We start from the raw sequence: 21311 nt of genomic DNA, 5'->3' as shown, positions 1-21311 counted from the left end.
AGCTCTGTCTTTGTGGGGCCAGTGACCACAAGGAATATTTGCATAATACTTTCATATATTCATTTTACTTAATTAGCACAACAACTATAAGAGAATAGAGGCCAGGAATTATTACATCATTATCCATTTTATATTTTACCAAGGAGTTCAGAATAGGGAAGTGGCTTGCCCAAAGTAATCAGGCTGGTCAGTAGCAGAGAGCTGAGACTCAAAGCTGGATATTCTAAAGTCAGACCCAATCTTCTTCCCATTGCATGCCCTCCTTCTCCAAGTGCGCTATATCAAAGGCAGGCTTAGGCACTCTACAGGACGACAGAATGGGAGGAAAGGAAGGAAGGTGGTGAGGAAATAGAAGGGGATGATGAGAGGGGAAGTGTTTTATTAGGAGGTGAGCTTAACCACTCTCAATTATCCCAAAATGCCTCTTTAGTGGCAAAAGAGGCACAAGCTACCCTTCTAAATTAATCCTACGCCCCTAGGTCTACAGCTACTGTTATTTTATTAGTTAAGAATCATGTAGGAGAGACCAGTATCCACGAGGACGCGGGTTCGATCCCTGGTCTGGCTCAGTGGGTTAATAAGGATCCTGCGTTGCCATGAGCTGTGGTGCAGGTCGCAGATGCAGCTCGCATCTGGCGTTGCTGTGGCTGTGGCGTAGGCCAGTAGCTGCAGCTCTGATTCCATCCCTAGCCTGAGAACCTCCATATGCCACAGGTGCGGCCCTAAAAAAAAAAAAAAAAAAATTATGTAGGAGACACAAACGTCAAAAAAATCTAAAGCTTTTTCTCTTAGGTTCTGACAGCTGAACTTAGCCCCTCCCACAAAGGCCCGTGGACCCTAGGTCTCCGTCACATTAAACTCCTTGGGGGCCGAAGAAACCGTGAGGTGAGGGAAAATGAAGGGAAGAGGGTTTGGGTTGGGGAAAGGAGTTGGGTACTAAGGTTGAACGAAGGAGAAGGGGTGGCTGCGGTGGAGCTGTGGTTGGGGGATGTGGGTTTTGTGGCTGAACTCGAAGGTGGGGTAAGAAACCAGGTTCAGAGCTGACAGTCCCGGTGGAGGTTTCAGGTTCAGGAGAGGATAGGGGAGCTGAGGGGCCGACAGGGCCATAGCGCGACGTGGGAGTGTACGAGGCTGGGGGGGTCTCTCCGGCGCGAGGATGGAGGCGAGGCCCCTCTCCAATGTCTGTGATTGGATGCTCCCTTAAGGCCCACCTCCCGGGACCCCTTGCCTTTCAAGCCCCGCCCACGCCATCGGGCGCGCGCCTGGGAGCGGGGAGGGGGACCGAACTGGAGTAGGGGGGAGGGGGAGGGAGAGGAGAGGCTCGTGCACGCGCCCCACTCGCTGCGGGTGCGCGAGCTGCGCGCTCCCGCCGCCCGCGTCGCCATCTTTTCCCCCTCCGTCTGTCTGTCTGCCGTGGGCTTTGTCCGTCTGCAGCGCCACCCCTCGGCTCCCCGCCACCGGCTCGGCCCGGAGCTGCCCTCTGCCCGCTGGGGCCCAGTCCCGGAAAGCCCCGGTTCGGCCGGCCTGAGCTGCGGCCCGTGGCCCATTGTCCGGCGGTCCGTCTGTCCGTAGGCGGGGCCCAGGGACCCGGAGAGCCGCGGAGCGCGGAGGCGCCGGGTAAAAAGACCCTCGACTCTTTCCCTCCCAGGCCAGACAGAGGATGCAGGGCTCCTCACCCCCCACCCTCGGTCGCCGGCTGTCGGCCCTTTTGTCTGTCTGTGTCTGGGGAGGGGACCAGGGGCTCGCTCCGGCTTGGGGGGCGGGGGCAGCCCAGGCTCTGACCCTCCCCCTGCCCCGGGCTCCCGCGACGAGGCCTGACCTGGCTGCCTCCCCGCGGCGGCCGTTCCTCTTTCCGTCTCTCCGGCGGTCTCGGGCGAGGGAGGGGCGTCCGCGCCGCCGCCCTCCCCGCGTGGGCCCAGGTCGGGCTCAGTCGGCACCGCCGGGACGGCCCCGGCGTCTGACAGGCTGTTCTGGGGGAGGGGGAGGATGGGCGTGGGAGTGCAGATCGGGGTATCTGTCCCGCGTCTGGGTCTCGCAAACGGGCTTCTAAATTTAGATTTCTGAGTAGCCCGTGTTGTCTGGGGTTTGTCTGAGCCGCATCGGAAGACCTCTGTCTCTTGTATGATAATTCCCGGGAATCTACCTGTGCTCACGCTTGAAGATGCCGGAGGGACCATCTCGGCTGATTATACGCACGCTCCAGACCAAACACAAGTGGGAACAGGGTGAGCAGTGAGGCGGCTACGTGACCGGCTTTCCTGTCCTCTCCTTTTTGGCAGATACAAATCACTGGGATTCAGGCAAATTAACTTTGCTCCGTGGGAACTGCACCAGAGCTGGAGGTAAGAATGCACCCTCTTTTTTGAAAGGTTGGATTTCACCCGTTTTTCCCTTGCTAAAGTCCAGTGTGTCCTGGAAGCTGCAACCTAACACCTGTGGGAGAGCAGGAATAGTGTTAAAGGGAGACGTTGGCCTCGCTCCCAAGGATTCTTAACCTCGTTCTAAAGACAGACAAAACTGCCTCCCTTTGTAAATGGAACCTCTTGTAGACCTGAATCTCACCGGTTACCTTTCTTCCCATCCTGTTTTTCTTCCAGATGGTGATGTTCAGGCTCTCCTTTTACATTTTTATGTTGGTTTCAGATTCAGCCCTGGGAATTGAGGCAGTGTTGAAAGTAAAACTGAGTTAGTGAACTATAGGGCAATGTATCCATGGCTTTATTAGCTTTTACTGCCTATAAAACTGTTGTTTAACCTCAGAGATCTTGTTGTGCAATCGAGAATGTAGCTCCAGGGCTAGTTATTTATTGTTAATTAATTAAATAATTTTTAGCTTATTTTCCGGAGTCCACAGCTCCATAGGCTTTCTTTTTTTAAAGGGAGGAAAGAGTATTTGCTTATTTTTTCCCCTTAATCCCTCAGGTGTGAAGTCTCACTGGGTACCATCTGCTTGGTTCCCCATTTGGCCACTAGGAGGATTGTGAGATGCAGTGGACACTGGCGATTTAAATATGAAGATGGTGATTTTTGTTTCTGACTTGTAGCTTTAGTATAGAACTGTTGTCTCACCAAGATTATCTGCTTTTTTTTTTTCGGCTTTTGAGAGTCACACCTGCAGCATATGGAGGTTCCCAGGCTAGGGATGGAATCGGAGCTACAGCTCCTGGCTATACCACAGCCACAGCAACACCAGATCCAAGCCATGTCTGCAACCTACACCACAGCTCAGGGCAATGCCAGATCCTTAACCCACTGAGCAAGGCCCAGGATCAAACCTGTGTCCTCATGGATTCTAGTCGGGTTCATTGACCACTGAGCCATGTTGGGAACTCCTAATTTCTGATCTTGATGCGAAGAAAATTTAAAGAATAGTTAAGGGAGTTCCCATCGTGGCGTGGTGGTTAGCGAACCCGACTAGGAACCATGAGGTTGCGGGTTTGATCCCTGGCCTTGCTCAGTGGATTGTGGATCCGGCGTTGCTGTGGCTGTGGTGTAGGCTGGTGGCTGTGGCTCCGATTGGACCCCTAGCTTGGGAACCTCTACATGCCGTGAGAGCGGCCCTAGAAAAGACAAAAAGACCAAAAAAAAAAAAAAAAGGAATAGTTAAGAATTCATTTTCTTTCTCATACAATAGAGAGCTGTAGCTTTACAAATTTTAGGAAAAGTAATGATAGGCATCCTGCACTTGATTCAGCTTTCCACTTGTGGTTCCACAAACTTACAGGAAAAAACCAAGAGTGTAAAATTCATTCACTGCTTTGGTTAATAAATAACTGCTGATGCTGATGATCTACACAAACAGAACTTAGAGAACACATTTCATTAGCATTAGCCTTCAGCATAGTTCCCCCCTAAATAGTTAAAATTGATTTTTACTGTATACATTTGGAGTTGTTTGTTTTTTTTTTAATTAAAGGTCTGAAAAAGAACTGTGTTTGATATGCAGATATGATAGAAGACTGCCTGAAAGCTGCTTCCTTTACCACTTCCTGTGGAGGCCTGTCTTTGCCATTTGCGGTTTCTTTCTTCTTTTGGTAAGGGAAGGCAGGATCTGATTACAGGTCTGAGGTCCTTTCTAGCTACAGAGAGGAGTTAGTTGGCATAACAGGAGGTGAGTCTTCACTAACTAGAGTGCAAAGTATAGCTGGTAGTAAGTAGTCTCTCGTAATTCCTCTTAAGGCAATAAGCTACAATTTTATATTTGCTTATTCAGTGCAAGTACAATTTGAGAAGGCAGGAACTGGAAGAAAAGGTAGAGGATGACCAGATCCATGTTCTTGTTTTTAGTAGGAAAGAGAAAAATCTTTCTTTTTAATCTTTATCTGTTTATTGCCTCTATCCTTCAAAGAAAATTCATAGCTTCCATTACTAATCCATTTCAGACTCTCTAATACCACCTAATGCTGGGAAAATCTTTCCTATAACTAACCAGGTACCTCCAGGCTGAAGTATCTCTTCCCTCCTATTTCATGGAAGCAGGTGCATGTCTCTGCAGCACTTCTCATCTGGGGACCTTTTCTCTTTATTCTTCCTACATAGAGGCTGGATTGAGAAGAGGCACTAAAGTTATTAACTTTGACCACTGCTCAGAAACATGTGAGCAGGTTCAGGCTGATGTTTCACATTGGGGTGTTGAATAAGTACTCAACAATGTGGACAGCACTTGGCTCTTCTGGTGAAAGTGCATCTTCAGCATTGCAAGTCTGATTTGCTTTAGTGCCCTGTCATCCTCAGTGCCTAGCACTGTGTCCGCATCACTAGACAGAGGCTCTTTTTCTCATGTTTTCATTTACAGAGCCTAAGAGTTTTGAGATGTTTCCTGTCCCACAAGGATATGATGCCTTTGTCACCTCCGGGAGAGATAACTTGAAAAAAACATCTGGAGGCTCCCATTGGTGCAGATTGCAGGGCTTGATTTCAGAGGGCATGTGACATGTGAGCTGCCACCTCTTTAGCTTCTTTTTGCTTCCTTTTACAATTCGTGGGGATGATCCCTTTGAGCCCGAGGTGCTTCTAACGCTGGTTGCCTGAATTTTTTCCTTCCTTTTCTATCTACTCTTATGACCTTGATCGTGATCACTTAACAATATTCTGGATTCCACAGGTGGATTTAGAGTGGAATACCCTAAGTCCTCTGAAGTCCCCTCTCAAAATTCTTGGAATCTAGCATTGGTGGTACCATGGTGAGCCTAACTGCCTTCCAGACTTCTTGGAACCTTGATGCTAGAGATTTATTCATTTCTTTCTTTAAGTAGTTCAGTGATTGTTAACTGGTGAGTTTCACATGATAAAGAACTATTTATTTATTTTTAAATGGCTTTTTTTTTTTTTTTTTTTTTTTTTTAGGCCCGCACCTGAGGCATATGGAGGTTCCCAGGCTAGGGGTCCAGTCGGAGCTGAAGCCACCGGCCTATGCCAGAGCCACAGCAATGTGGGATCCAAGCCATGTCTGCGAGCCACGCTGCAGCTCATGGCCACATCGGATCCTTAACCCACTGAGTGAGGCCAGGGATGGAACCTGTATCCTCATGGATGCTAGTTGGGTTCATTAACTGCTGAGCCATGACGGAAACTAAGAACTATTTTTTTTTTAAGTCTTTCTGTCTTTTAATTGTGTATAATTTCTGGGCATGTGCTAACATTATCCTTTTTATTGTAGGTTAGCACCTCGCAAGGAGATAGTAACATCCAGTCCTGAAACTGGGAAAGACCAGAGCTCTTGGATCAGAGAAACATGTCCCGTCGGAAACAGACAAATCCAAATAAAGTTCACTGTGAGTATTGGTCTTTGTCTTCTGGAACCTGGGAGCATTGAGGGTTGGAATGGAAGAGTAGGTGAGAGGCTCACACTAATTTGTGAAGAAAAAAGGCTTAAAGGTGTTGAACATGATGGATTTAAAATGTGTTTGTGTTGGAGATGTTAGAAAGCTGTCTTAGGAATAGGTGTACTTAATTCATCCTTAGTGTTTGTAGTCACAGACGTTTAAAAGATTCCTACTCTGTGCAAAGCCTTGTGCTAGATGCCAAAGCTATAAAACAATAGAAAGATTTATAGGATTATAATGTAACCACAGCTATAGACAGACAGACAGATAGATAGATAAGATAGATAGATAGATAGATAGATAGATAGATAGATAGAGAAATAGGCAGGCACATAGCAAGATAATATATGCCAAGTGCCAAATAGGGATGCTACAGACTGTGTATACTACAGAAGTTAAAAGGAGGGAGAGAGCTCCATGGACTGAGGTGGTGAGGGAATACTTCATGGAAGAGGCCCTTGAACTGGAACCTAGACCATGAACTTGAACTGGACCTTAGAGGGTAGAAAGTGGATTTTTTTTAAAAGAGGAAAGGAGAGGTAAAATCAGGTAGGGAAAAACTACGTGAGTAAAGATAGAATGTATGTGATATGTTCAGGGGACAGGAAGACTCTATGAAGCAGAAGTTTCATATGTTTCATTTAACTCTATGTTGTTGTAGAAGCCTGAAGGCCAGGCCAAGATCAGACTTCATTCTGTAAGGAGGTACTGAAGGTTTTTAAGCAGGGAAAGTGGAGTGACATTTAGAATGCAGTGTTTTGGGACTGCACAATCGTGTGTGGGATGGATCACATGAGGTAGAGACTGGTAACAGGAAGACCAGCTATGCACTGTTGCCTTGCATTATTTCCAGCAGTGTCATATGTATGTTTTATTGAATTGCAAATTGAGAGGGGGCAGACACTGTGTCCCATGTATATTCCCATGCTCCCTCTCTACTTCTGCCACTTCTCATAGAGGGTGTTCAAAAGTGCCTTATTAAATTAACTTAATATGCAGATTTTAGACTGTTAACCAGTTTCCTGTGATCTGGGGATATTAGTATCCTCATCTAAATGCCCATAAGAGAGACAAATAGCTCCCTGTTACTATGAAGGGCTGATGAAAGTACAGCAACATTTGAGGAGAATTCAGTGGTATAACATATGAAAGTGTTTTTTTTTAGGGAAAAAATCGACATTTGAAAGGAGAGATTAGTCAAGGAGTTAAGAGGACTAAAATTTATTAAAAACATACTATATGCCAGGCAGTATGTACCTTATCTTATCTTATTGGGTAATTTGAAGAGTAGGAGATTAAACAGTAGGAACAGAGGAATTAAGAAGACTTCAACATTTTATAGATTGGAGTTCCTTTCATGTCTAAGTGGAAATGAATCTGACTAGGATCCATGAGGACGCAGGTTTGATCCCTGGCCTCGCTCAGTGGGTTAAGGATCTGCGTTGCTGTGAGCTGTGGTGCAGGTCGCAGATGCAGCTCAGATCTAGTGTTGCTGTGGCTGTGGCGTAAGCCGACGGCTACAGCTCCAATTGGACCCCTAGCCTGGGAACCTCCATATGCTGAGGGTGCATCCCTAAAAAAAAAAAAAAAAAAAGAAAAAAAACCCCACAACGTTTTAAAGATTAAATGAGATTAGGGAGCAAACCTTCATATACAATTAATTCTTCATTCAAAGTCCCAGAAAAGTTTTATAGGAGAGATTAAGTTGGATGCTTCTAGGAGAGTGTTCTGGGATAGGTGGATTGGAAGGCTGCTTAGTATTCGGGTAAGAAGTTCAGGAAGGATTTAGAAACTGCTGCTAAACAGTAAAATTTAGTGGGCCTTGAATGTGAGGATTGTCAAGAAAAATCAAATGAATTCTTTCTAACTTAGGGAATCCAGCTCAGAGGCTCAGGAGGATTGTCTTCTCTCTGGCTGGAGATGTGTATTGATAAAAGACACAGATGTGACCCCAAGAAGGCAGGGCAGGAAAGAAACTTTTCGTAGAGTGACAGGTTCACAAATAAGGCAGTCATAGGAGTTGAGCATTTACCTATGAAAGCCACCTGCCCAAAGAGACTTGGAAGAAAATAGCTGGCAGGGATGTGGTAAGCACCCAGGGGAGCCAGTAAATGCTTGTGTTGCCTGTGCCTGCGCCCACATAGCATAAATCCATCAGCTGCATCTCCTCCCACCATAGTCAGTCAAAGCCAGGATGAGCTGGTATTGGAGTTGGAAAACAGATGGACAAAAGGCCTCAGAGAAGGAGAGAGTATCATATCCTCAACTACAGAAATGTATTTTCCAGAGCTGATCGAGTGAACATTGTGGTATTGTGGAGCTGGTTGGACTTTGCAGATTCTGCAGTGGTGACTGTTAAGAGGGCTGTGAACAGGTGCAGTTCAAAAGCAGACCCCTCAGGGAGGGACTATTGTCAGTGACGCTTTTGGGCAGGGAATCGTGAAGGCATCTCCAGTGATGGGCCAAGAAAGAAGAAAGACACTGGGGTTTGCTGGTCTCTGAAGGCCTTCTGCTTATTTACTATCTTGGAGCTGAAGCTGATCCTGTCTTTTTTAAAAGGTCATCTTCTCATTGTCCATTGACTTCTCATAATACTTCTTATTGACAATAATGACAAATAGAAATAGGTAATTTCAGTCTTCTCGCTGTGAGTCTCCTGTCCCCTAGCAGTGAAACAGAACCAGTCAAACATATTGAATTTAATGCTGCTCATCTATTTAAAGTAAGTGGAATGGACTCAAGGTCTGTGAGGCAGGAAGTCTGCAGAAGCTTTGCGTAAATGTCAGAGCCAGTCGGCATCTGAGCAGAGTAGTGGCTGAGCTCCATTAGATCTGCTTTCTGGGAAGAAGAGGATTGTGTGGCATGAAGCTCAAAGCCCGCCTTAAAGAATATATTAAGAATCTCACTGCTGTAGCCTAGCAGCATCTGTCAGATCCACTTTAGAAGCCAGCGGGCAGGCTGCTTTGGCATATACTTGGCTTTCCTCGGGACTGTCTTTGTATCTAAATTTCCATCATGATCTCTCCTTTCCCCAGAAACATCTAGGCAGACTCTTGTGTTTTGCCCAGTTTGTTAATAGACTTGATGCAGAGCTACTGGAATATAACTCTAGAATTATTGTTCGTCATAGAGGAACTGCTGCTGTTAGACCTCTCCCCTCCCTCCTTCCTCATCTCACCCCCTTCTGAGTACAGATTTGTGTAAACTGTTCCTAGAGAGGTTGAAAATGCAATCCTTTGCATACTTTGTTCCAAGCAAACCACTAAGTAAAGGAAAACTTTTTTTTAGAGACTTTGGTTTTCAGATTACAGAGTATATATGAGACTAAAAGCTTCCAACTTCAATTAAAGTTTTCCCCTTTTACAAAAAAGTAGGTAAAAAAGCCTTTAAAGTCCCTTTTCTTCAAAAAACTGCAGCTTGTTTTGTCTTCATTCATTCTATCAGTGTCCTTGTGAGGGAAATGTTTCTGTCCCCAACAAGCGATAGCACTTTGGGTTATAGAGATCATCAGCTAGAGGTGGAATCCTAAGTGCCTCACTCCCAATACTAGCTCATTTTTTCTGAATTTAACATCTGCTCTCTTAGAATACATCTCAGCTGCTTTACTTAATTTGTCAGCCAGACATTGCATTATTTAACTGCACCAAGGACTCAAGAAAGAGAATTATAAAATCTTGGCCTCTCCAGTAACTTTCATCTCAAGTTTTGTTTCCGTTCTATAAACTTACTTGCGTGGCCTTGTTCTTATCTGGTGTGACAAACCTTAGCCAAAATCATACCACAAAAAGGAGAGGTAGCACGTCTCCTTGCTTGCTTTTCACTATGGAGCTTAGATGACTTTCTCAACTATTAAGAGACAAATAAATACCCATGTTAAGTAAGATGGTTGCCCTACCTTATATCTAGAGACCAGAGGATTTTTTTCTAGCTTACTCCAACAGTCTCCAAATAGAAGAAATAATAATACTTCATTATAAAAGCATGCAATTGTATAATACTTTTTTTTTTTTTTTTTTTAGGGCCACACCCGTGGCATGTGGAGGTTTCCAGGCTAGGGGTAGAATCAGAGCCACAGCTGCAACCCTACACCACAGCTACAGCAACGCAGGATTCGAGCTGAGTCTTCGACCTACACCATAGCTCATGGCAATGCCAGATCTTTTAACCCACTGAGTGAGGCCAAGGGTTGAATCTGAAACCTCATGGCTCCTAGTCAGATTCGTTTCCATTGCACCATGACAGGAACTCCTGTATAATACGTTTTAATCACTAGTATCTCTATAGATCACATTGTACTTGAGTTAATATGACATACTTTTAGCAAGTATCTCTACCTTCTTTTTTTTTTTCTTTTTTGGTCACCCTGAGGCATGTGGTGTTCCCAGGCCAGGGATTGGATCTGAGCCACAGTTGTGACCTATGCCACAGCTTGCAACAACACCAGAGCCTTAACCCCCTGTGCTGGGCCAGGGATTGAACCTGTGTCCCAGTGCTCCAGAGACACTAGGGATCCTCTTGCACCACAGTGGGAACTCCTCTGTCTTCCTTTGGAAGGATAATTCTGGGTAGCCAGATTTAGGGATTAGGTAAATAATGACTACTGGGAGATCATTCACATATCTTCTTTTTTTTTTTTTTTTGTCTTTTTGCTATTTCTTGGGCCGCTCCTGCGGCATATGGAGGTTCCCAGGCTAGGGGTCCAATCGGAGCTGTAGCCGCCGGCCTACACCAGAGCCACAGCAACGCGGGATCCGAGCCGCGTCTGCAACCTACACCACAGCTCACGGCAACCCACTGAGCAAGGGCAGGGACCGAACCCGCAACCTCATGGTTCCTAGTCGGATTCGTTAACCACTGCGCCACGACGGGAACTCCCACATATCTTTTTTTAATGAGGTCTGCCAGAATCACTTCTTTATGGTTTTTATATTTTTGCTTTATGTTGATATTTATTTATTTTTTATTTTTTGTCTTCTTGGGGCTGCACCCTCGGCATGTGGAGGTTCCCTGGCTAGGGGCTGAATCAGAGCTATAGCCTCTGGCCTACACCACAGCCACAGCAACGCCAGATCTAAGCCACGTCTGCAACCTACACCACAGCTCATGGCAATGCTGGATCCTTAGCCCACTGAGTGAGGCCAGGAATCAAACCTGCGTCCTAATAGATGCTAGTCAGATTTGTTTCCACTGAGCTACGATGGTAACTCCCTACTTTATGTTGATATTCAAAAGAAGAATAGCCCTGAGGAATAAAGTCTGCCTTAGCCTTTTCCCAGATCAGGAATAGAATAAAATAGAAGAGCATAGCTTTTCTTTCCAAACTGCCAAAAAGGAATGACAGAATAAATATATTCCAACTATCCTAGGTGAGGTTGCCCCACAATCCTAGATAGGCAGCTATATCAAACAGACTCTGTTCTATGAGGATCTAAATATTTAGACAACTTCGACAGACAGAAATTTTCAGCTCAAGTTGATGGAGGCTAAACTGGATTATAGCTGATCTTGAAAGGTACATATCTTTTAGATATCCTTCTAATCCAGTGCTGATTCCCTATTAAGAAAGAGGGAGAGGGAGTTCCCGTCCTGGCTCAGTGGTTAACGAATCCGACTAGGAACCATGAGGTCGCAGGTTTGATCCCTGGCCTTGCTCAGTGGTGTTGCCGTGAGCTATGGTATGGGTCGCAGACGTGGCTCGGATTTGGCGTTGCTGTGGCTGAGGTGTAGGCCGGTGGCTACAGCTCCGATTGGACCCCTAGCCTGGGAACCTCCATATGCGGCGGGAAGCGGCCCAAGAAATGGCAAAAAGACAAAAAAAAAAAAAAAAAAAAAAAAGAAAGAGGGGGAGATGTCACTGATGAGAATGCTCTGCCCCTTGATAATTATATGCTGCTACATATAATGTTCCTTAATGTTATAACTGCCCATGGCCACTAGGTCCAAAAACATGCATTTCCTTAGAAGAATTAAGTAACTACTCCAGTTGGCTACAGTCTTGTGGTTACAGAGGAACCAACATGGAGAAATTAAACGCTTTATTCTTGCAAAAAGGAAAGAGAAGGCGCTATAACACAGAACTCATTTTTTTCTCTCCCTAGTGATAATTTATATCCAGTATGTCATTTTGAATATTATGAAAATGGACTTAAAGTAGCCTGTTTTTCCTTTCCTTGAGGACCGTGTGGCTAGAGGTACATTTGAAGTCTTTTACGCCCACTCACAGTATCAGAGTAGCCGTAATATTAGTACCTTCTAACCCAGGCATGGTAGATCATCCCAAGGAATCAGAACCATAAAAATGATGGTTCCTTTGGTCAGTACTGGCCCTGAGAACATTACTGAGATGTTTGAGTTCTGTGTATCAGTTTCTCATGGTAGGAAGGTAGCACTGATGCAAGGATCAGAGCCATCCTTTTCACACAGAAACAAGCATTTGGTTTTGGTAAAACCATTTAATGAACTGCTTAAACTTCTCTTTACATCTCTACTAGAAAGCAATTGAAAAATACGGTTATTAGATTTGGACAGACCGGGGTGTGAATACTTAGTTCCACCAGAGACTTTCGTTTTCTCATAACTAAAATACAGATAGTAATACCTATCACAGAGAGTTTTGCAGAGAATTAAGGTGAAGTAGTAACTATAAAGGACTTAACATAAAGCTTGGAACTAGGAAGTATCAAATAATCACTATTAGGAGCCTCCAGCCCTTAGCATATAGTAGATGTTCAGTGACTGCTGGACAAATACCTAAGTGAATCGCACATGAAACCTACTTCACATCCGTTCTTTCGTTGCCCAGGGACTAGTTGTACCGGTCACCTGACCAGTTTGTTCCTCCTACATCACTGTATCAGCCCTGGAACCTGAGCCTGTTTACTTTTCTTTCTGACTTCAGTAAGAAAGCACCTAGTCTATTGTCAGACATTTCACCAGAGCTTTTTATTATTCTCTCTTGGTGGTTAGAGAATGGGGACTGTAGTTTCCACTCTTGACTGAGATAATGGAAACCTGGAGAAACCCAATTCTCTTTTCTCCTTATGCCTGGCCTCTTGGAAATAAAAGAGCACTTAGATGTTAACTCTTCAGTAACCACAGATCCCAGACAGGGTCCCTCAGAGTAAATGCATGGTCATGGATGTGCCCAGGGCTTTTGGATACTCCATACTTAAAAAAAAAAAAAAAAAAATAGTAGACCAAGGAGACAAGGTGAAATATTCATTGCCAGTTGGTTGGAATGTTTCAGGAAGTTCGTTCCTCAGCGGAAATGAGATCCAGTATTACCTGTTTTCCTTTCAATCCATTATTCAGCCAATTTTTTTGTTTGCTCATGACTAATTCTGATAAATGGGAGAAAGTTAAGGGAGAACTTCCAGAGTATGTCTTGTAAGGAGAATGGATAAAAGATGGGGTGAGAGATACTGTTTTTATTTTTATTTTTTTTTTAGGGCCACACCTGCAGCCTGTGGAGGTTTTCAGGTTAGGGGTCCAATCGTAGCTGTGGTGTCGGCCTACGCCAGAGCCACAGCAACACCAAATCCGAGCTGTGTCTGCAACCTACATCACAGCTCACGGCAATGCCGGATCCTTAACCCACTGAGCACAGGGATCGAACCGCCATCCTCATGGATGCTAGTGAGGTTCGTTAACCACTCAGCGATGATGGGAACTCCAAGAGGTACTGTTTTTAGATGGATTATTTGAAGCGCTTGTTTATAATCAGAAGGAGACAGAGTCAGGGCCATGTTGCTACTACGCTGAGGTTCAGAGATTGTGCCCAGGTTTGTTGTTCTGTCTTCACTCCATTACTTTGCCTCCTCTTGCCTCTGTCTCCCCAATTCTGATGGAAGGTTATAAATGGGATTGAGATTTTGAAGTTAAATTGGTAAAGGCGCAATTGATGACCTTTTAAATGGAGTCAAGTTTAGGATTTAAAAGAAGCAAATGATGCTTCCTAGAGCATCTGGCTTATTGCCCAGGAAGAGTAGCTGTGCCCAGAAACAGTTGGAGGCAACAAGCTGACTTGGAGATGAATGGCCCCACCACAGGGTACCTGGCTGTCCCCTGCCTTTGAATGGTCTGACTTTCCAACCAGCTTGCCTGGGGATGTGCTGCCCAGCTGGTGGCCTGACTATTTTTCCTTATGACCACCAGGGGATCAAGTATTTGCTGGGCTAGAAGAGCAAGCCCGCCAGGCGATGATGAAAACTGATTTTCCTGGAGACCTTGGCAGTCAGCGACAAGCTATCCAACAACTAAGAGATCAGGACTCCAGTAGCAGTGAGTTCTGCACCTTCTGGTAATGACTCAGGGCAATGGGAGAAGAATTATCAGAGTGTGTGTGCTCTGGGGTTGTGCATGGGGGTTGGGAGGAAGACATGAAGAAGGAGATTTGTGGATCCTCAGGTTCCCCAAGGTGTTCTAAGGTGTATGGGCATATGCTTGTCTAGAGAGAACAGGTTTGGCATTTTTTTTTTTTTTTTTAGCTCCTGGACTGCAGTACTTGGCACAGTGCCACATAGAGATAGGTTTGTTGTGACGTTGATAGGGCATAAGAATAATTAGTGCTCAGGCAGTCCCTAGGTTAGGTCAAATTAAAAGGAAAAAAATCCCTATTTCCTAGGATCTTTTTATTCATAATTAATAAAATGTAAGAGTGATATTAATGAAAGTTTTGCCTGAGGACCCAGTTTTAATGTGCTACAAGAGGATTTCTTTTCTTTTTTGCTTTTTATGGCCGCACCCACAGCCTGTGGAGGTTCCTAGGCTAGGGGTCTAATCAGAGCTGTAGCCACCAGCCTACACCACAGCCACAGCAACGCCAGATCCAAGGCACATCTGCAACCTACACCACAGCTCATGGCAACGCCAGATTCTTAACCCACTGAGCGAGGCCAGGGATCGAACCTGCATCCTCATGGATGCTAGTCAGATTTGTTTCTGCTGAGCCACCGATGGGAGCTCCCAAGGACTTCTTTACTAGTGAGATTATGCAGCATATAAAATGCTAATGTCAAGGTCTTAAGTCCTAAGTAGATCCCTTTGGTTAAGAAATGGAAAAGACAGTGGCTGGTAACCTTTTGAGCCTCGTGGATCATCTGTTCCATAGCTTACCTGAACAAAGTCACTCTGAGATGTCTTATCTCCTAGGATGATTTCCACACTTTGTTCATCTGATCCATCTGATAGTGGTTATTATTAGAGTCAATTCAAGTTGGCATTTCTGATTTTTCTCCACATTTGGGGTTGAAAAAGAAAGAAGAGGGAGAGAGTTCTGCATTCTTCTCAAGTAGAACTGCAGTTTCTACTCAAACTAACACTTCAGCAACAAAAATAATAGTAATTTAACAAGTAATTGCTTAAGTACAGAAAAATGAACCCACATAATCTAGAAGGCCTATGGGAGCCATGAGTTTGAGTAATAGGTAGGAATGGCAGCATCTATAAAAGTCTGGTAGGTTTCCATTCTGGAAGAGTTGCATCATCCCTCTAGATGGCATACTTAATTTTTAAAAAAATCTTTCTAGTAGAGAGATATATTTGGATATTTTTGATAAATTACAAAAAGTGTTTGATACAATATTGTCTTAGACTACAAGTATTCCAAATAAGCTGGTGAGAAAATGTGGTGTGATTTAATCCGTGCCAATCCTTATTACTGAGATGGATTCAAACTAAAGCTTTGGACTGAGGAATAAGGCATACATACTATAGATCTTTCTAGGGCACACATCCAGTCCACCAACCAAGTGGAGTATTTGACAGAGACACATGTAACTACTACCAGATAATTTGGTTAGATTTCAATTTTCTTTTGAAGACAGGGAATATAACCAGACTTATCCAGTTACTGGTATATTTAGAAATTATACAAGAGATAGTAGAGAAAAGATAAGCACTGTTAGCTAGGAAAGCAGAGTCTCACTGCTGATGCGGAGAGCCTGGTAAAACTCTATCCTGTATTTCCCTTGCTGACCGTCATGCCCAGGAGTCCAGGATCTAGGTGTTGTTGAGATGGGACCGGAGTCTGATAGCTTCCCTAGGCTTGGCTTCCTCTCCTGACCTTCAGAGTACTAGAACTCTTTTTTTTTTTTTGAGAAAGAATTCCCTATGTTATTATGTGGTTTTTTAATCATTTTCTCCTATTTGATAAATAATAGGGAAAAAAATCAGCTCATACAAACCTTGCAGCCATAGGTCTCCAGCCATAGGCCAACCTCCATATAGCCACATTCTGGCCTCTAAACTAAAACAAATACAAGTCTTACCTTAGTCACAAGAAATTATATTTCATCCTAAAGTAATGAATGTCCCATTCCCTCCACTTAAATGCATTCAATTATCCATCAGATCACCCAAAGAACTAACAGAAACAATGGACTCATTTAGCTTAGAATGATGAGTTACTAGCAGGGTAAGGACACAGTGAGTCGAATACCATCGCAAAATGCCCAGCGTTTCTTGCTGAACTAACTTTTCCACTGTACTAAGCAGCTTTTTCCCAATAAAGTAACATTTCCACCTAGTTTCCTACTGTCACCTTTACTGATAAGAGGAAAGAAAAACCTGTTGGCGTTTCTGTAAGTGTGCCTTGGAGTTTGTTGGGAGAGGACAGATTAGTGGGTCTCAGAATAGAATAGCATATGTGACACCATGGAGAAATTGTGCAGGGAGGTTACAGAGAAGACTAAGTAATAAAATCAATGAGAAGTATTGGTAAGTCAGAAGCGATGTGTGGGAATGAGCATGGTATGAGGTGCGTGGGAGGTGTGATTTGAAGTGTGAGATATTTGGGAACTACGTGAAAGAAGTTATCATTTTTAATGATAATACACAGGGCCTAATAACCATTTTCCACTGCAGTTTGCCTCCGATTTTCTCTTTAGTGTGTATATGACATTATAAACAACAGTTATAGCTGGCTTCCACTTAACATGATTTGTACCCAAATAAGCACTGATACAAACTATATTATGGAAGATCTGAAAGTATTTTCCATTATAGCTGCAAATTCTAGAGTGGAAAGCAACGCAAGATGTATTCATGCAAAAGTCAGAACAAGTGACCAGTTTGTGTGTTCCAGGTGACAGTGAGGGTGATGAAGAGGAGACCACACAAGATGAAGTTTCTTCCCACACATCAGAGGAAGATGGAGGGGTGGTCAAAGTGGAAAAAGAGTTAGAAAATGCAGAACAGCCTGTTGGTGGGAACAAAGTGGTAGAGCATGAGGCAAGTGACAAATGGCTCCTGAGTCCGGGAGCCCCTTACCCGTCTGCTCTGCCCTGATGCCTCTCTTCCACGTGTACCACTCTTGCCTCTGAAGCTCTCCTGGGCCTTCATAGGAAGCCTCTCTCTTCACAACATCAGTTACCCAAACCTCAGACACACAGTTCTCTTCACACCCAGCTTTCCTTTTCCACCCACATATCACAACACCCACACACAGCTCTCCTTCGTAAGCTCCCCACTCCTTTCCAGAAGAACATCCACCTTTGTAAAACTATTAGCTGATTTCCTGAGGTGTACTCTTGCATATGCTTGCAAATTTAAGTGGAAGTGTTAACTGAGGTGCCATCTTTTCGCTAAATTGTTTCCTGAGGATTCCCGCAAAAGGCATGGCAGGAGGGAAGCTAATCTTCTCTCTATAAAGTTTACACTAAGGAAAAAATTAGATAAGCTCTCTCTGGAGGAATCCTGTGTCTTCATGGCAGGAAGCCTTGGAGAAAATGAAGATGGGAGCAAATTTAATTCCCTTTCCCATATTACTTTTTCCTTCAGTTCACAAGGGGACCCTAGCAATAACGTGTGATAAGTGGTTGTGCTCCTTTTAACAGGATACTATCTTAAAAGAAGTAGGGGCAGGAAAGAGACTGGTAAACTGTCCTAATGAATTGTCTGCTTTTAAATTGCAGGTCACAGAGAATTTGAATTCTGACCCCTTACTTGGGCTCTGCCAGTGTCCCCTCTGCCAGCTAGACTGTGGGAGTCGGGAGCAGCTGATTGCGCACGTATACCAGGTATGGCATGGGGAGCTGCGTGCATGTGTGTGGGGACACGAGGGCCAGCAACTTGATTAATCACCAGCTCCTGAAAGAACCTTGGGTTGTCGCGTCCACCAAGACTCCACTCCAATCCTCAGAACGTTTTACAGAATAAGTGGGATATGTTGGGTGAATATGTTCTGGATTTCCAGGCAGACACACTGTGAAAATTAAGTATCACAAAAAGAGAAAGAGAAAGAAAGGAGTTCCCACTGTGGCATAGCAGGTTAAGGAGTTAAGGATCTAGCTTTGCCTCTGTGGCAGCAAGGGTTCAATCCCGGACCTGGTGCAGTGGTTAAGGATCTGGCATTGCTGCAGCTGTGGTGTAGATTGCAGCTGTAGCTCACATTTGATCCCTGGCCCGGAAACTTCCATAGGCTATGGGTGCAGCAAAAAAAAAAAAAAAAAAAAGAAAGAAAGAAAGAAAAGAAAGTCTCTTTTTTCTCTAAATTAATTAATGCATATTGTAAATACAGGAATAGAAACATTCATTAATCATGAGGGCTTTGTTTCAAAGAAGAAAAAAATGAATTAACTGTTTCTGAAATCCTGGAGAAAGTTAGTAAACACCAGGGTATCAGAACAAGACAAACTTTTGATTTTTTTCCCCCTGATCCAGTCGCAAAGCACATGCGCCTTAGGATGTGTATTGAACAAGCATCAGCACATATGGCAGCCTGACTTTTACCATAAAGATAATTGGTTCATGAAGAGAAGCATTTCTTCAGAAGACTGATTTTAAAAGACTGAAGGAAAGGCAGTGCATTTAAATACGTTTTGGAGACCAGTCTTCCAAGCCAGCTTCTGGAGTTGGCCTTCAACCTTCCCTCAAAATGCTCTTGTACCTCCACAACATGAGGCAAGCAGACCATGAGAAATTATCCTGAACAGGAATTCTTCTCAGGCTCTGAAGAGGGCTCTGGCTCTGGAGTCCCCTTGTTCCCCAAGCCAGCCACGTGTCCCAGAAGGTGGTCACAATGCGAATGAATGAAATCTGAACAGTGGTCTGGATGGTCCAACCCTTTATGACCCAAGAGACTCTTACTCTTCCAGGTGCTAAATAAGTCCCTTGTTACTTGAGACTAAGGAAAGGGAACACTTCCCCAAAAGTAGTTCCTAAGAGGGTGTAGACTGTCCTAGCCGTGGCGTGAGTTGACCGATTAAGGCTCTCTTTTACAGCACACTGCAGCAGTGGTCAGCGCCAAGAGCTATATGTGTCCTGTCTGTGGCCGGGCCCTTAGCTCCCCAGGGTCATTGGGTCGCCACCTCTTAATCCACTCGGAGGACCAGCGGTCTAACTGTGCTGTGTGTGGAGCCCGCTTCACCAGCCATGCCACATTTAACAGGTTAGCTGGGCACCTAACCCTCTGTGCTGGGAACAAATTACTGGGTGTAGGTTCTGCTCTCCCAAGTCAAAGTGAAGACTAGAGCTAGGAAACGCAAAGGCAACTGACCCATGACTCTTTGGAGATACAAGCCTTGAGGCTGGTAAATAGGCCCTTTCCATTAGATTTCCCCAAAGGAAAATGAACTCCCATTTCTTTTCTCTGTCAGAATGTTTTCATCTAGAATGAGACGTGGGGAAGTCCAAGAACATTCATGATAAGCGTGGAGAAAGGAGTTATAGGGTACCACTGTGTCCCCGGAGGATTAGAACCATGTGAATTGTGTCCGAGTCTTGTTTGCTCGTGTACAACACAGGGTGGGCGGAGGGGAGGTTGAGCCAGTAGACTGGACAGCCTCTAGTTCAGAGGGGACTGCCCTGCACAGCTCCCATAAGTACCACCAGTCTGGCTTGAACGGACCACGCGTTGTAGGGGTTTGTCTGATTTCTGGTGGCTGGCTGTGGCGGTTGGCTCAGTCTCTAATTCCATATGGGCTTTAAGACTTGGTAGACTCCCTAGCCCAGAGAAGGGCAAGGGTGGAAAGCTAGGGGAGGTTTCCCAAGCATTCTCTTTGGCCCCTACTGGTGAACTTGGAGCAGCTGGCCTAGTAGGACAGTTACCCAGGCCTGGATACTGGAGCCTTGCTGGACGGTGACACTAACCATTCACCATTTTTGCTTTCCAGCGAGAAGCTTCCCGAAGTCCTTAATATGGAATCCCTGCCCCCAGCCCACAGTGAGGGCCCCTCCAGTGCCGAGGGGAAGGACATTGCCTTTAGTCCTCCAGTGTACCCTGCTGGAATTCTGCTTGTGTGCAACAACTGTGCTGCCTACCGGAAGCTGCTAGAAGCGCAGACCCCCAGTGTACGCAAGTGGGCCCTGCGTCGACAGAACGAGCCTTTGGAAGTCCGGCTGCAGCGGCTGGAACGAGAGCGCACAGCGAAGAAGAGCCGGCGGGACAATGAGACCCCCGAGGAGCGGGAGGTAAGGCGCATGAGGGACCGGGAAGCCAAGCGCCTACAGCGCATGCAGGAGACGGATGAGCAGCGGGCACGCCGGCTGCAGCGAGATCGGGAGGCCATGAGACTGAAGCGCGCCAATGAAACCCCGGAGAAGCGGCAGGCCCGGCTCATCCGGGAGCGGGAGGCCAAGCGGCTCAAGAGGAGGCTGGAGAAAATGGACATGATGTTGCGAGCTCAGTTTGGCCAGGACCCTTCTGCCATGGCAGCCTTAGCAGCTGAGATGAACTTTTTCCAGCTACCTGTGAGTGGGGTGGAGTTGGACAGCCAGCTTCTGGGAAAGATGGCCTTTGAAGAGCAAAACAACAGCTCTCTGCACTGAACCGTACCCTCCTGCCTGCCTCCCCAGCCACCCCAGCCCACAGGGATTCATGCTCCAGCCTCCCACAGGGCTCCGTCCTTGCTGCCGGAGGCAGGCTTGAGTGTGTTGCAGGTGGACCTGTGTACCCCTTGCATGTGGGAGCAGGATGATGGGGTCAGGAGGGACCTGGCTCAAGGCAGCTATGGGCGAGGGAGCAGGCACTCCAGAGAGCCGGACTCCCCGCCCTCTGCTGCAGGGCATGCACGTAGGACTGGAGCCCCCTGCGCAGCCTCCCAGTCGAGGGCAAATAAATTAATTTTATCTTTTCTGGCCCTTTCCTGCCTTTCTATTGATTTCGTTCCAGCAAGGGACGTGATCTAGGGGAGACCCAGCTGGACATTTTCAGTCAGTGACTTCTGGCAGCTTGTCCTTTTCTGAGGGAGGGTGGTCCTCAAGAGAGGCTCTCCAGGCAGAGATCCCGCTTTGGGCCTTCACAAGTCAATGGTGGCATGAAGAACGAACCGATGTGGAATTTGTGAGGGTCCCTTCCCATGACCCTAATGAAGATCACCTGTGGTCCCAAGAGCTCTTTCAACCTAACTTACCTTTCCAAACTCAGAAGTAGACGCCTTTCCTCATAACTGTCATTTGCTAAAGAGGATGCAGCATTTAGACTAGGTACTGGCTACTCTTCCCATCAGGATTCACTTTGCCAAACTTAAAATTCTACCCCAGATAGCA

At 45.5% G+C, this 21311-nt stretch overlaps 2 protein-coding genes across 30 annotated transcripts in view; one reads left to right on the top strand and one right to left on the bottom strand.

Annotated features, from left to right (window-relative positions):
• IST1 (IST1 factor associated with ESCRT-III) overlaps positions 1-21311 on the bottom strand; it is a 74243-nt gene that overhangs the window by 39846 nt on the left and 13086 nt on the right. For 2 of the 3 annotated variants that reach the window (XM_084959699.1, XM_021093854.2), the window contains exon 1: positions 1820-1871. The exons of the other annotated variant lie outside the window; for it this stretch is intronic. The gene's annotated coding sequence lies outside the window, so the exon portion shown is untranslated. Of the gene's footprint in view, positions 1-1819; positions 1872-21311 lie in introns of those variants that run through there. 3 annotated transcript variants of the gene reach the window in all.
• On the top strand, positions 1352-20896 carry ZNF821 (zinc finger protein 821). 27 transcript variants are annotated; one of them, XM_084959680.1, is made up of 11 exons: positions 1352-1617; positions 2280-2342; positions 2923-3020; positions 3917-4034; positions 4796-4935; positions 5660-5774; positions 13980-14105; positions 16909-17054; positions 17738-17842; positions 19046-19212; positions 19937-20896. In XM_084959680.1, exons 6-11 carry the CDS (start codon positions 5735-5737, stop codon positions 20589-20591), a joined length of 1239 nt encoding a protein of 412 aa, XP_084815806.1. In that variant the 5' UTR covers positions 1352-1617; positions 2280-2342; positions 2923-3020; positions 3917-4034; positions 4796-4935; positions 5660-5734; the 3' UTR covers positions 20592-20896. The 27 variants fall into 27 exon arrangements, with proteins under 27 accessions (XP_084815806.1, XP_084815809.1, XP_020949493.1 ...); XM_084959683.1 differs by lacking the exon at positions 2923-3020 and having other exon boundaries at positions 3947-4034; XM_021093834.2 differs by lacking the exon at positions 2923-3020.

This window comes from Sus scrofa, chromosome 6 (assembly GCF_054392235.1).
Source record: "Sus scrofa isolate SSC_HxYL_T2T_F1_AM1 chromosome 6, Sscrofa_HxYL_maternal_Yorkshire_Landrace_v2.0, whole genome shotgun sequence".
NCBI classification, from domain to species: domain Eukaryota; kingdom Metazoa; phylum Chordata; class Mammalia; order Artiodactyla; family Suidae; genus Sus; species Sus scrofa.
This window is presented reverse-complemented; position numbering and strand designations above follow the sequence as displayed.

Bases quoted from the DNA above. Each gene is read 5' to 3' on its own strand.
- ZNF821 (XM_013998199.3), top strand. From the start codon at position 5,735: ATGTCCCGTCGGAAACAGACAAATCCAAATAAAGTTCACT. The intron at 5,775-13,979 runs GTGAGTATTGGT...TATGACCACCAG, and splicing joins AAATCCAAATAAAGTTCACT to GGGATCAAGTATTTGCTGGG. The intron at 17,843-19,045 runs GTATGGCATGGG...TCTCTTTTACAG, and splicing joins TGATTGCGCACGTATACCAG to CACACTGCAGCAGTGGTCAG.